Below are 15,760 nucleotides of genomic sequence, written 5' to 3' on the forward strand. Positions count from 1 at the left end.
CACAAATAGTGATTTTGTGTATGTACGCTTATTTTATTTGTTTAAACATATAGGCAAATTGAGGATACTCTCTTTCAATAGTGATACCAATTGATTGTAAGTTGTGTTCCATTTACGAGCTTCACCATTAATCTTTGAACTATGTTTACTCTTAATTGTGTGTCATCCTTGATAATTTGCATCCAAAAACATTCCCCATTCAAATACTTGAATAAGTTTAGTCTAACAACAATTATACATCTATTGAGTTATGTAGAATTTTATTCTAATTTAATTCTATTTCAATGCATAGGAACACCAACAATTTCAAAAGCGAAGCTCTTATCAATCTCAATACTTTAGGTCTATATAGATCTCACCCATGCCAAATTTTTCAATAGCTTCAAACCTTAAGAAACAAGCCATCGTTTCATAGTTGTATGTAAAGAAATTGTCATCTTGTTTTTTGGGGATACGAAGGAGGAATCATTTAAGAAGACCAAGGCTAGATCCTCAATCATCGAAGAGATTTTGATCTCCACATAAGAACATGTTTTTGGTAGGACACATTTTTCTACAAGGAATATAATACATGAGATATAGAGTCAAATCCACGAAATACTACCAATCCACAATTTTAATATTCTTATGTATAACGAGTATATGAAATTATGACATCTTTCTATATTGAAAATTTATTTCACAACATCTATTAAATATATAACTATGTGCAAATCTATTGTACACTATCTACTTCTATAAATCACAATTAGAAATTACAATAAAATCATATGTAAATTTTATTTCTTTATATTACAAACACAATTTTAATTAAACATATAATATTTAAAAAAATATTAATTATATTATTATTAAATTAAATTAAAATTGATATTATATTTCATTTTAATTAATTGTTAATAAAAATATTATATAACTTAAAAATAAACAATAAGTTTGCTTCCCTTTAAATGTTCTATGGACACATCCATTACACCTCGTAACGATGCAAATACTAGGACATGAAATTTTTGAATTTTTTATTTCTATTTTTTCCAACGAATGAAATTGTGTTTAGGTTTTACAGGGTGATGGTTAGGTTTATGTTGTTTTGTGGAATTATCGTATTCTCAAGTAGTTTATGAAGGTACAAATCTTAATTAGGTGTTTAACAAAAAAAATTCCAAAAATTTAGCGTGTTTTTCTAACGTACAGAATGTTCCATGTCATCGCCAGAATTAATGCATTTAAGTGTTCCATCAACGGCCACGAGAGTCGTAACACGAAACAACGTGAAATGAACGGTCAAGATTTCTATGGTCGAACATTCTCCAGAAGATACCATAAATCTTTATTTCTAAGTAGGGTTTTAAGGGTTTAAGCAAACTGTGCAATTCTCCTGGGAGGGCGTTAAACACTTTCCATTTCTGCAGTAAGGTTAATAGGCTTCACCTCTACTTTGGGTAGATTTTCTATCGATTTTCGCCTGCCATTTTTGCTGTATTTTTTTTCCTGTTTTTCAAGTATATTGTGGTGGCATTTTCTTGTATTTACAGCAAACGAAAGATAATTCTGATTCATTTAAGCGTGTGTTTCAGGCAAGTTATATTCTTGTATTTCTAAATTCAGCTTGATCGTGTTGTATTTGAATGTAATGCAATATTTTTGGTAGAATTGATGATATTAAGAATAAATAATTTTTTTTCGATATGTTTTCTGTTCAGAGGATTTTGAGCGTATGAGCGATTCATACTTTGACGAGCTTCACATTTCTAAACATCTCTCAGCCATGTTGTATATTAATGTTAGTGAAACATATAGATTTCGGCGGCGTGTGTTGATATATAAGAGTAATAAGCTATATTCAGTTATAAAAAAGGGGAAAAAAAAATCGATATAGAGGGGTTTTGAGGGTTTGAAGTAAATCTTACTCAGAAGCTTATAGAAATTGCGTGGAAAAAGAATCATATCAACATTTCATGCTCTTAAACGTTATACTGTCTTTTGTGCTAAATTTTAATCCTGAAGCTTTAAGTAACTTCAAATTTTTAAGTCCAGCTACACTTTGTTCTAGTTAAGGTTAACATATTTGTATATGGTAAAAAGTGTGACCCGAATTTCTACCCAATTTTAAATCTGGCTTACACTGTTCTATTTTAAGGTTTCTTCATCTAGTTGAACAGTGGTCCGTTTTTTCAACATAATTTTTTACCCCGAATAAATTTTAGTAATTACTATGAATTTTAGAAGCTTGAATTGTTTTTAGGCGCTTTGTGTTTTGGTATACTATTGCTAAGGGTGGCCCAAATCTGAATGCAATGTCTTTCCTGAAACAGTTCTGGTAATTGTTATTGATCCAGGTAGCTTTAAGTAGATTCAGATTCTTAAATTCAGCAACACTCCCTTCTATTTTAAGACTACGAAAGCTATTTATATACTGTATTTTTACTATGAATTGCCGAAGCTTGAATCATTTTCAGGCTCTTTGTGTTTGAGTATACTATTGCGAAGAATGTCCCAAATTCTGGATGATGTCTTTCCTGAAACAGTTCTGGTAAAAATTATTGATCAAGGTAGCTTGAAGTAGATTCTTAAATTCAGCAACACTCCCTTCTATTTTAAGACTACTAAAGCTATTTATAGACTGTATTATATCCTATTGATGGACCATGAGGGCCAGAATTTCTTTTCTGAAGCAGTTTATAATAATCATGGATTACGAAAGCATTAGGTAACTTCGGCTTCTTAAATCCAGCTCTGCTGTGGTATATGATAAGGTTATTAACAATTTGCAATTGTAATTGCAAAGAGTGGCCTGAATTTTCCCTGCAATTTCTGTACGGAAACACTTTTTTGTAATTATTAGGTTTGTGGTAGCTTTAAGAACCTTCAGGTTCTCAAATTCAGTTATACTCTGTTCTATTGTAAGGAAATTATTTGCAATCACCATTGCAAACAGATCCCCAAATTTTCCATGCAATTTCCTTACTGAAACAATTTTGATAATCATTATGGATAAGAAGCTTAAAGTACCTTGAGATTCTTAAAATCAGCTACACCAGCTACACTGCATCCAAGGGGTTGTGTTCTATTGGTTAAAGCATTGAGTTCTCATTGTGGAGATCAAAGTTCATATCCCAAAGGGACATCTACTATGGAATTCAAAGTTGACTCTTAGTCTTCCACAGTTGGCTTCTAGGTAGTTTCTAATAAGTTTATTCTAATTTGTGACCCTTGGTCTTCCATAGGTTGATTCTAATGTGGTTGCTCGAAATGAGCTAATGGTGGTTTCTAATAAGTGGATTCTAATTTGTGACACTCTTGGTCTTCAACAAGTTGATTCTAGTGTGGTTGCTCGAAATGAGCTAGTATTAGTGTCATGGTTGTGGTTGCTTGATATGAGCAAATATTAGTGTCATGTAATGGTCTCAAGTTGATGCTCGTATCAGCAAAATATTTGTAAACGATCTGGAATATAAAAAATCAGCTACACTGCCTTCTACCTTCTATTTTAATGTTACTTAAACTATTTGTAATCTGAATTTCACCCTCTTGATGGAACACAAAGGCTGGAAATTTCTTTCCTGAAGCAGTTATTCTAATTACGAAGGATTGTTGAAGCTTGAAGTAACTTTAGGTTCTTAAGTTTAGTTATGATGTGAGCTGTTATGTTTCTTAAACGATTTTCAATCCCTATTGTAATAGCTTGAAGTGCCTTCAGGTTCTTAAGTCCAGCCACAGTGTGTTCTATACTTCTTCTATTTCAAGGTCGCCTAAATAGTTTGTAATCTGCATTTCATCCTGTTATTGGGACACATAGTGGCTTCAAATTTCCATGCAATTTCTTTCCTGAGGTAATATTTATAAGTATTATTATGATGAATCGCAGAGGCTTGAGCACCCTAACGCTCTTAAATTCAGCTAGATGGTGTTATATTTTAAGATGAGTCAAGGTATCCGGAGTCTTAAATCGAAGGAGTGACAGGAAAATTTCAATGGATATTTTTGTTGAAGTATTCTAATAAGTATTATGGATTATATAAGCTTGAAGTAGCCTCAGGTCTTAAGTCCAGCAATAGTGTGTTCTATATTAAGGTTATTTGAATCATCATGCATATTGCATCCTGTTGATGGGTATGATTAAGTAGCCAGAAACTATGGAAGCATTTAATTTCTATGCACGTTTTATCCTGAAGAAATTTTAATAAGTAATTGGATTGTGGAAGTTTGAAGTGGCTTCAGATTTTTAATCCAACTGCAATATGTTCTATTTATGCTACTCGTACTATTTATGCAGGGTTGTGTAAGCAGCAATTATGGTGAAGGGACCTGGACTGTTCTCTGACATTGGGAAGAAAACCAGAGGTTAGATGTTTATGTCAGCCTGATTTTGAATGCATCGCACATCTATATTTTTGGTTGGAATATATTATTACATTTACTAAAGGAGTTTTGATAAGGTAAAAATGTTGTCTACTGATAAATTCTGATGCAGTCATGGACGGATGGTCTAATAAAGAACTGTTCAACTATGCAGCCTTAATGCATACACAGTCTATGCACAATGATGGTCAAAACAAACATATTCTAATGACAATAAATTTGATATAACATATAGATAATTAATAGTTAGAATTACAATGCCAGTTTCTGCCACAATGGGCTTACAACATGATAGGCCATAGCCATTTGAATAAAAATTACAAAATTTGAAAGATATTGCAAAATAATGCCCATCTTGTATCTCCAAATTGATTGCTGTCAAATTGATTATGTTTGATGTTTATCTAACAATTCCTAGCCTTAGGAATGATCTTATTCAGCTGCAAGGTGTTGTAAAACTTAATGCCTTGGAAAATGTGTAGTTGGCCAAACATGAAAGAAGAACCTTCTCGAAAGAGTGTGATAATGATGGATCAATGACTCTCAATGCAGTCCATATCATAAAGTCTCGTGGGCCCAATATACCTAATAACGTGCTCCATAGTTGCCGCAAGTTTTGGGAAGTTGGCAAAAACCTCAAATCGTGAATTTGACTCTCAAACCAATGATTCTGCTGAGCTCGGTAAAGGATCATAAATAAATATATGCTTTCATGAATTCACGGTGATCATAATCTCTTGAGATTTGGATATGTCATTGAAAGGTCAATGATGAACATATATATTTTTAATTGCAAGGTGAAATATATAATTGCGGTCAAATGTGGTTGGATGCGTGTTGGCTAATTGATGTATGTAATGCTATTGAAAACCCGCAAACAAATATTTTAAACAAAATATATTATTTGGGAACATTACATGAGAGCCCTATGCTCACAAATCATTTACCTTCACTTAAGTGGAACAAATTTGAGTCAATATATTAAACTTCAAACCCTCTTCAAATAAATGCTGAAAATATAATGAAATACCCACAAAGATTTAGCAATTTCTGAAAAATAAATCGAATGAATGATTCAATAATCGGATAATCTATTCAATAATATACAAGCGTATATATAGAGATTACAAGACGACGTTCTAAATTAAGAACAAGTCGTTTAAAGTGAACTACTAAAAAGTTAAACGCTAAATAAAGCTTAAAAGCTAATTAACTAAAAAGAAAAAGCTAAATGCTAAATAAAGCTTAAAAGCTAATTAACTAAAAAGCTAAATGACCATTAAACAAGGAACTAAATATAGGTGACTAAAATATAATTAAATATTCTAATACCCTCCCTTAATGGTCATTCTATCTGCTAACTACCCTACAGAAGACACTGCAGGTCTTTTGATCACAAATGAAAAGAACACTCTGCTGCAATGGAGACCCTCCGTGGATCTGAAAAGTGTTAATGACCAAGAATACCAGAATCCATCCAACCTAACGTTGGGTAACCAAACTGAAAACTGAAACCATGATTTTGAGGAAAATTGGCAAACCCTTTTGCAGAAGATTATCAACTCCACAACTGACTGCAAGATACCACGGTTGCAAATGTTCGCCCTGGCAGGGGCGACCCAAACTAACTGCAACAAAGCACGATTTTGAGGAAAAAACCGTCAAACCTTGAAATAGGAACCCTTGAAAAGAGAATTTACGATTTTGAGGAGAAAATTGAAAAACCAAGAAATCTGATTACAAATCATCGTTTTTGTGGAAAAAAAGGGTAAAACCCAGATAACTAAAATCTTACGTGAATATCGCGGATTACAAATGAGATAATTTTTAAGGGAAAATTATAAACTCTGCAAACAATTTTTGAGGAAAAAATCATGAAAACCCTCCCATGATTTGTTGTGGAAAAAATCAGAAAACCGACAAACAATTTTTCAGGAAAAAATCGTGAAAACCTTGGGATCTGTAAGACGAGGTCTGGCCTAAATCAATCTGATCAAGGCAACGATATTTAGATATCGTGAACATGCACTGTTTCCAGGTGTTGTGACAGTTGTTGAACTTCTGTCTGTGTTCCAACATGATGTTAGTCAAAGATGCCATCACAAAAATGGAGGTTGAACGAGGTCAACCTAGTGAAAGCATGAGATAGAAGAATCTGATTCAAAAATCATAATAGAAGCAGCTGCACAAAAAATCTGAAACCCTGGAGGAGAATTCTGGCACAAATTCCAAGGTGCAAATTTCAAGGTTTGGAAGAAACCCAGAAATTAAAATTTTCTGCACACTTAAAACAGCATAAATGGTGCCCTAAAAACAGCAAAAATCCCAACGTCCACAGAAATAGCAGAAATTGTGAACTGTTTTTAAATTCCAAGGCAAATTTGCTGACACAAAATTCGAGGCATGGAAAACGAGGCCCTCAAAAAATTTGAGACCAACCCAGAAAAGCTCTCGAAAAACCCACCAAGAATCTGGAAACAGAATATAGATCCGACGGCTCAAAAATCGAGGCACGGAAAATGATGCACCCAGAAAAATCTGACAACGATGTCGTTGAGGTCTCGAAAAACCCACCAAGAATTTGCAAGAAAAATAAAATTTCGACTTGAACTGAAGGGTCAAAACCGTAGTCGAAAATTGCAGAAACCCTAGAAAAATTTTCAATCTGCAAAAAAAACTTCAGGTTGCAGGCCCGAAAATCTCTAGAACGCTAAAAAAAAACATGAACTGCTGCCCAGCACAAAGAAATTCGCCCACAAACCAGAAACCCTCAAAAAGCCTTCTAAAAAGCAAAATCGTTTTTTTATAAAAAAACAATAAAAAAAAATCTGGAAAATATTCCAGAAAGAAGGGCATGAATTTTTATTAAAAAATTCGCCAAACTTTAAAGAATCCCATCGACCCGCTCTGATACCATGAAAAATAAATTGAATGAATGATTCAATAATTGGATAATCTATTCAACAATATACAAGCGTATATATAGAGATTACAAGAGGACGTTCTAAATTTAGAACAAGTCGTTTAAAGTGAACTACTAAAAAGCTAAACGCTAAATAAAGCTTAAAAGCTAATTAACTAACAAGAAAAAGCTAAATGCTAAATAAAGCTTAAAAGCTAATTAACTAAAAAGCTAAATGACCATTAAACAAGGAACTAAATATAAGTGACTAAAATATAATTAAATATTCTAATAATTTCTTCACGAATCTGTGCACTTGAATTTGACAATTTTTGTATAGAAACTTTTGGAATATATATTATTAATGAATCTGTTTTTTATAAATGAAATATGCTGTTACAACATTAAAATCACCTGCAGCAACAAATCTAGAAACTATCAAATCAAACAACATTCATAAAACTGCAAATCACACATCAATGTCAACATTTGTGTTGCTCCAATCTGAAAGATTATACCCACAACTCTTGAATTCCAACTGTCAATGAATTTTTATCCCTAGAAGGAAATGTAGAAGCATATGTGCTCATACAAAAACTTAAGATGAAAAATGATCCAAAAGCTCTCTTAAAAGAAAATGCTTGTATATTTATAATGCACCGAGGCTAAATTGGATTCCCAAATCCCAATGCCTCATTTGGGGGGAAAATAATAGTTAAATATATAAAAATCCCCACAAAAATTTGAATGCTAAAAATAGCTTGCATTAACCCCGTCACACTTGCTCTGACAACTTGTAGAATTCGCTATTTTGGCATTTGACAGTTACAAAAGAATCCCAAGAAATCCCATGCTCCATTTGGAGTTCAATAAGTTTAATTTAATTTTTTTAATTGACCTATAATGTTTTGAAAATCTAGAATTCCATTGGGGTCATAAATAAATATTAAAAAATATTATTTCTTTATTTATTTACCTTAGCCTAAAAAATAATCAGTGTTACCTAGAAACATGTTTCCGGCCTAAAGGCACACGTTTCGGAAATGGAAACTGTTTCGAGGACTTGGGGACAGCCGGAAACGGAAACTATTTCGAGGACTTGGGGACAGTTGGAAACATTTCCAAGCCATACCCGATCCCTGAAATTTTTTCGAAAACCGTCCTGGAAACTCGAAAACGGTCAACCTTTTTTTTGGGGACCGTTGACCATCCCCAGGATGGATGGCCGTTTCCAGTGGCAGGGAAAATAAAAAAACAATTTTTTTTTTTATAAAAAATATTTTTCATTTTCCATATATATATATATAGCCGTCCCCTGTTCCGGGAAAAAAAAAAACGTCTCGGAAACCCATTTCCCCGTCCCCCCGTCTTGGAAACTCGGGCTAACATAGAAAATAATGGAATGGGCTATTCAACCACTTGAATTAAATTTATTAGAAAGGGGACACGACATCACAAATAAGGGCTAAGCAAGAAATCACCCTTTTGGTTGGTAACCAACCTCAATGCACCCTTAACACATGGATAGGCTTTTAGGATCAATAAAATACTGCTTCTCCTTCCAACTCTACCAGCCCCAAGCATGGAACTAGGACATTCTCAAACTTTCATATGTGTAATGTCCCCACTTTGAAATAGAATTTAATAATAAATGATAATAATAAAATTAAAACATTAAAAATTAAATTAAAATATAAAACAATATAATTAAATATGATTAATTAAAAATTAATTAAGTTAATGAAAAAGTCGAAAGACATGAAAGGAAAAGGTTGTGACTCCCTTAACAATGAGATATAAAAGGGAGAAGAAAACCTCATTTGAGAGGGGGGATAATTTGGAAATGAGAAGTGCAGATCTGATTTAAATAATGTGTGCAGATCTGATTATGAAAGGCTGTGTCCCTTTCAAAGGGTAGAAATAATGAAGAGTTGCACTCTTTCAAAGGTTGCTGATGGTGAAAGGGTATGTCTCTTGCCAAAGGGCATACATGATGAAGAGGTGTGACCTCTCCCTCAAATTGAGAGATATAAAGGGAAGAAATCAAAACATCTAGTGACATCACCATTGATCAGATCAGATTAGAATTGTTATCAAGTTACAGGCAGTAACATTTGTGTTCTTGTTGGTATGCATGGGGATGTGCTTAATATGTATGCTTAGTATATGAACCCTGATAAAGTTTTTATGCAGAATCTAGTAATAATATTGTTATAAACTGCAATATGTATGACAATCATACTTAATTTCATATATATTTATAATACATGAGAAGTTAGTGTACTTATAGTCCAAATCATGTTATTATTGTCAGTATTTAAGAAGATGGGGATGAGATGTTCCAAAGAGGGGTAGTCTAAATCCAAGCAATAGGTTAAGTCCCAAGATAGGGTGGGGATTAGTGACCCATAAGCCTTGAGGGTATAGACCCAAGATAGGTAAGGCCTTGGATCTTAAACTTTGAGGGAACCTATTGTGGTTGGGGTCTAAGCGCTTTGGTAACATATGTAAACCCTTCTCCCTTAAAGCTGAAGTAGTAACAGGGTCTGATATCTATATTAATAATGATATTAATCATCTAATGAGGAAAATAGATAAGCACTTGTTAATAACTAATTGAAGAATATCAATCAATTTTAATATTTTGAAATAGATCAGGTAGGGGACATTACAATATTTCAGCCTTAACCTACAATTTTTATAGGTATTCTTTCAACTTCCACTTCACTCTTCTAGAATTGAATCTCTTCTACCAATCAAATCTCCTCCTTCTGTAGCTTTCAATGTTTATATTTTCCAACTCAAACCATCTCATATTATCTCAAAATTTCTGCTCTCCATTTTTTGTCATCTTTGTCAATTGCAGTATCGATTTCTTTGATTCTTCTTTGTCTTCATGCCATACACTTGTAGTTACTAGTGCTATACCTATACCAAAATATTTTACTACCTACTTCCAAGTTTTGTTTTCTTTTTTTTTTCAAATTTGCACTCTCTACTTTTATTTCAAACTCAATTACTAATACTTGTTTGCCATCATCCTTTTAAAATCTGTTAATCACCACATATTTTTCTATTCCATATCTGCCACAAGATTTAACGTCAGCCTTCTCTTCATGTCCATCTTCTCTGCTATTGCAGCACGAACCCCCTCATGTCATCATCTTCGAACCAATTCCTCCCTCCTTTGCAACCCTTATTATTACCACACATCTTCTAGTTACCTCCTACATTGTCACAACTTCCTCAACATTGCTCATTATTTCTACTCACCTACTATTAGTAATTACTTCAATTATCCAATTTGTCTCTTGGACTCCATCACCTACCTTTGAACCAGCCATCACCTACCTTTGAACCAGCCATCACATCATTATTATTTTCTCTTCCCACTTCATCACTTTTCCACACATATTCTTCATTTATTTCAAACATTTGTACCTATCACTTAATCTCTTTATTTGCTATCAACTTTGGATTACTATTGTCACCTTCACTGTTTTGACCTCTTATCACTGCATAAATAAATCATTATATCTCCAATCTTGCTTAGATACCTGTATATTTTCTTCTCTCCAATTACATCATGTATCCATATTTGCTGCCGCAAGTTCCTGTAGTAAATATGCCAACCTCATACCTAACTTCAAGCCTTCAAACTTGTATTAAAGTAATTATGTAATGTTTCTATAATCGTCATTTGGTTAGTTAGTTTAGGATATTTCCTTTTTGTAGTTCATTCTTATTTAGAATTTTTCTTTTTGGTAGAAACTTTGCTTGTAATTGCTTATTTAAGGAACCTTCGTCTCTTTTGTTAATACAACATTGAATTATCATTTCGTGGTATCAGAGCTTAGGTTCTTCTTTGGTGAATTCTTTTAGTAAAAATGTTTGTGGGTTTTTTTTATTTTTTTCCACAAAAAATCATGTAAGGGTTTTACTTGTTTTTTCCACAAAAGTCAAGTAGTTTTTATTTATATTTACTATTTGTGATGGTCATGAGTAAAGTTTTTGAACAAATTGGGGGGTTTCATACAATTTTCTCCTAAAAAATTGTGGACGGAATTTTTGATTTTTCTCCACAAAAAATAATGGAGGGTTTTGCACGATTTTCTCTTCAAATATCGTTGTTTCTTTGTTTGTTTTGTGCACGATTTTTTCACACAAAAATCATGGGTTCTTTTTCTATTGAAGGGTTTTTTGATTTATTCCACAAAAAAATCATGAAGGCTATTGTTGTTTTTTGGGTTTTTCTGATTTTTTCCAAAAAAAAATCATGGTGGAGGGCTTGCCAATTTCTCCACAAAATCGTGGTTTCAGTTTTTTGCCAATTTTTTGTCAACAAAAATCGAAGCTTTTTGAGAAGCTGATCTTTGGTGTCTCTGCGTAATAGGAGGGATAGCTTTGTTACCGAACATTAGGTTTGAAGGATTGTGGTAGAAAGATTATGGTAAACTTGGTCATATCCAAAAGTTTTGCAGAACCAGGGAGGGTCTTATAGTAGGCTTATGTCGCAGAGTGTTTAGAGGAGAAGGGGGTAGCCTTCTATGCATTCGTGGCCAAATGACTTGCAGATTATGTCAAGTTTTCTATAGGGTAGTTAGTAGAATGACTATTAAGGGAGGGTATTAAAGTAATTATGTAATGTTTTTATAATGGTCATTTGGTTAGGTAGTTTAGGATATTTCCTTTTCGTAGTTTGTTCTTATTTAAAATGTGTTTTTTTAGTCTTTTGTTTCTATTTTAGAAACTTAGCTTGTAATTGCTTATTTAAGGAGCCTTCGTCTCCTTTGTTGATACAACATAGAATTATCATTTCAACTTGAACCTAATTAACTCATTATCCTCAAAAGCTTTACTAATCTATTCACTATTCACTATTCACAACTCTCAAATCTTCCTTTCTTGTTGTTTCTTCCCCAAAAATGTCTTGATCTTCCCTATTATTTAATTCCTCACCTTCCTTACTGGTCCAAGAGGGGCCAGTAGCTCAGTGGTAGAGCACTCCAGCAGCATATGGAAGGTCCTAGGTTCGAGTCCTAGCTGGTCCATGTCTCAACAATCACGATCTTCTTCTGGTTGCACATTCCTCTAAATCATCATTCCAACACTACCTGATGTTAGATCTCTTGCTGCACATCATATCTCTGGTCATTACTGCATATTACATTATTGGATTTCTTTCTTTTGATCTCCATCCTTTCTTCTTTATCCAAAATTAGTTTTTCTTTGTTCATCTTTTTGCAACCTATGAAAACTAGTTGCTGCATTTTTCATCATCAAATCTGACATTTGCAATTTCTTTTCTAGAGATCTTTCCTCCGTATTAGCAAGCCTAACTCTAGGACTTATAATTAATCCTTTCATCTTCAAATCAAATCACAAGATACTTGTAGATTGCATCAAATTTTGGTCCTCTATTTGCTTGCTTACCACTCTTCTTTAGATCTCACTTCTCATACTTGCCTTATATATACCACTATCAAATTGCCTCATTGTTAATGTTCTATCTGAATCGCAATCTCCTTTCCTTTCCTTTGCAAATTGCTTCATGGTCAGCAGTCTATTTGTTCTAGGGTTTCTATTTTCTCCTTCACAAGTTTGATTCTAATTGCCTTAGGTGACGGTGCTCTACTTTTAAACTCCTTGTGATTGCCTCAAACTCAACAATCTGCCCGCAAGTTGTCTTTGCAAGCTGCCTCAATTTGATGATCTGTCAACAAGCAAAAACTTCCTCTCTATTAGGATTCCAAATCTCTTTGATGTCACTTGATGTAGTCATGGACGAAGGGTCCAATAAAAGATTGTCCAACCATGCATACTTAGTGCGAACATACACATTCTATGCACAACGATGCTCAAAACAACACATTCTCATGACAATCAACTTGATTTAATATACATAATAAACAGCCAGAATTATATCACCAGTCTCTACCACAGTGGGCTTACAAGATGCTAGGCCATAGCCATTTGATTACAAATTACAAAATTCAAAAGATATTGCAATACAATGCCCAAAGTTGACTCCAATCTCAAAAATTCAACTTTGATTGTCCTCAAAATGATTATGAGTGTTGCTTATATAGCAGCTCCTACCCTTAGGAATGATCTTAGTTAACCACAAGGCAGTGTGAAACTCAATGCCTTCAAAGTTTGTGGTCGGCCAAACATTCTGGAAGAACCTTTTGGAATGAGTGCGATAATGATGGATCAATGGATCTTAGTGTGGTCCATATCATAAGATCTCCTAGACCCATTGTACTTTGTAATGTGTTCCTTAGTTGTTGCAAGATTTGGGAAGTTGGTGCAAACCTCAAATAGCGAATTTGAATGTTAATCAATTATTCTGTTGAGCCCAGTAAAATATTAGAAATAGTGAATTTGAATGTTATAATCACTTATATTCTGTTCAGCCCAGTAAAAGATTACTAATTAAGATATGCTTTTGTGGTGACCAGAAATTAATATATGTCATTGAAGGGTTTATGATGAGCATATATTTCCATTCGTGAGGCGAAATATATAATTGTGATGAAATGTGGCAGGATCTATGTTGGCTAACTAATGTTTGGAATGCTATTGAAAACTTGCAAACAAAATAACAAATAAAAGAACATACTTTTAGATGATGCAAGATAACTCTTACACCTTGGGATGCCCTTGCATCAAATTCTTAAGGCTTTCATAGCATAGCTCCAGGTTCAAATCCATAAAGGTCACTCAAAGTGTTGAAATTGGGAAAAATATGGAAAAATACTGCAAAGAAATTATATTATTAGTAAAATCTTTCTCATTGTTGGCTGAGTATTTTTAGATGATGGAGTTTCCATTCCCATAAGGTCTTCAAAATAGATAAAATCTATGGTTTACTGTTCAATTTGTAGATGCATTTCCTTTTGGAATAGCTCCCAATATCCTGACATAAGATGTGCATTTTGTCTGTTGATTGTAAATCTTCTTACCACTGTGAATTGTGTTGCTATTGACATTAATTGACTCAAAATCAAATTAAAAGTGTTGGGATGATAATTCATCAAGTCTCCTTGTTTCATCTTTAGGTACAACTTCCTCTTCAAAAAAATCTTGTTCACAAGACTCTTGGATTGATACAAGGATCTTCTTTCACATCAAATGAGTAAAATTCTCTTCTGAGTCCTGACACATTCTTTAACATAAAATTTGAAAGACATAATCAAGTGGTACTTCTGGCTTCTTATCCAATTTACTCCAATTGTCATTAAACATACTCGTGGGTTTTACTTAATCCATTGATCTCTCTTTACTAGGAGCTCGTCAATCTCCACAATTTAAAGTTTTGACCATTGAACTTTTCAATATTAAATCTTGATGTGCTCATCATGAATCTAACACAACACTTGCTTTATGTTTTCACATGATCCTTAAAAAGCTTGCACTAAAACTAGCTATACACATACACACCAAACTTGCACATCAGGGTTTCATGATAGTTAGGAACTTAGGATTTTGCAATGACACATGTAAGGGTATGACTCTAAACGACATTGCCCTTGCCCAGACAACATACTTTATTACCAGATGATGGGAATAAATCCTTGAGGCAGATGACTGATAAATTGGGATATTGGAACACTGTAATATTATGTGATAAAAAAAATAGTTAGGTTTGTTGTACAATTTGATTAAGCAACATTAAAGGAAGCACTTGAAGCAATACACAAATCACAAATGCACTTGAGACATGAATTTACATGGGAAAAAACTACCAGAAATAGGACATTCACAATTGAATTATTGAGGATTAATTACATCCAATACAGTTTGTTTCTTTTACACATAGGCTCAATCTGTAGACTAACGACATATAACCTCCAATTAGGTCGTCACACCTTCAAGATTCAACCACATACAACAATGTTAACCTTGGCACATCCATACAAACAGATAGATATAGCTGTAGAAACATCCAACAAGGAATTCCAGTATTCTAACTGTCTAACTGACATATAGAACACCAACAGTTACACAAACATATCATTACCATACCATGATGTCAGCATGCTGCACATTACATGTAACATAATTTCTTTATATGAATGCACACCGTACAGAATAAGCCAATACCATTCACACTTGGTGTAATGTCCCCTAATAGGAGATAGCCTATTTTCCAATAATTAAACACATCTCATCATACTTATTACATTTTATTATGCATTTGTTAGCTCTAGGGAACGATTAGCATACATCATACAAGGGATAATCAACATAGCCAGGTCTAATCCTTAATCAATCCTAATGATCAATCTTAGTGGAGGTTGGGAAGTATCTTTAATAGGGCGCTGGAAAACCATCCTCCACAAGTAGTGCCTTTTTATGATGTAACATATGCCCATTCCACCACAGGCCTTATCCATTGCCTTTGTATGATGTTGCACGTCCATTCCACTGCAGGTCTTACCTAACTTGTGAGGTATTAATACCGCCTTTCCCTAACAACTCCACATCCAATCC

The 15,760-nt window shown here is 33.6% G+C and overlaps 1 protein-coding gene across 4 annotated transcripts in view; it reads left to right on the forward strand.

The window, feature by feature from the left end:
- Positions 1-1,260: 1,260 nt before the first annotated feature.
- LOC131069595 (mitochondrial outer membrane protein porin of 36 kDa) overlaps positions 1,261-15,760 on the forward strand; it is a 30,449-nt gene continuing 15,949 nt past the window's right edge. The window contains exons 1-3 of one of the 4 annotated variants that reach the window (XM_058005114.2): positions 1,268-1,416; positions 1,536-1,577; positions 4,277-4,344. In XM_058005114.2, coding sequence (XP_057861097.2) covers positions 4,296-4,344 — 49 coding nt within the window. In that variant the 5' untranslated portion in view covers positions 1,268-1,416; positions 1,536-1,577; positions 4,277-4,295. Of the gene's footprint in view, positions 1,443-1,535; positions 1,578-4,276; positions 4,345-15,760 lie in introns of all 4 variants that reach the window. The other 3 variants (XM_058005113.2, XM_058005115.2, XM_058005112.2) reach the window with 3 other exon arrangements.

This window comes from Cryptomeria japonica, chromosome 3 (genome assembly GCF_030272615.1).
Source record: "Cryptomeria japonica chromosome 3, Sugi_1.0, whole genome shotgun sequence".
Taxonomy (NCBI): domain Eukaryota; kingdom Viridiplantae; phylum Streptophyta; class Pinopsida; order Cupressales; family Cupressaceae; genus Cryptomeria; species Cryptomeria japonica.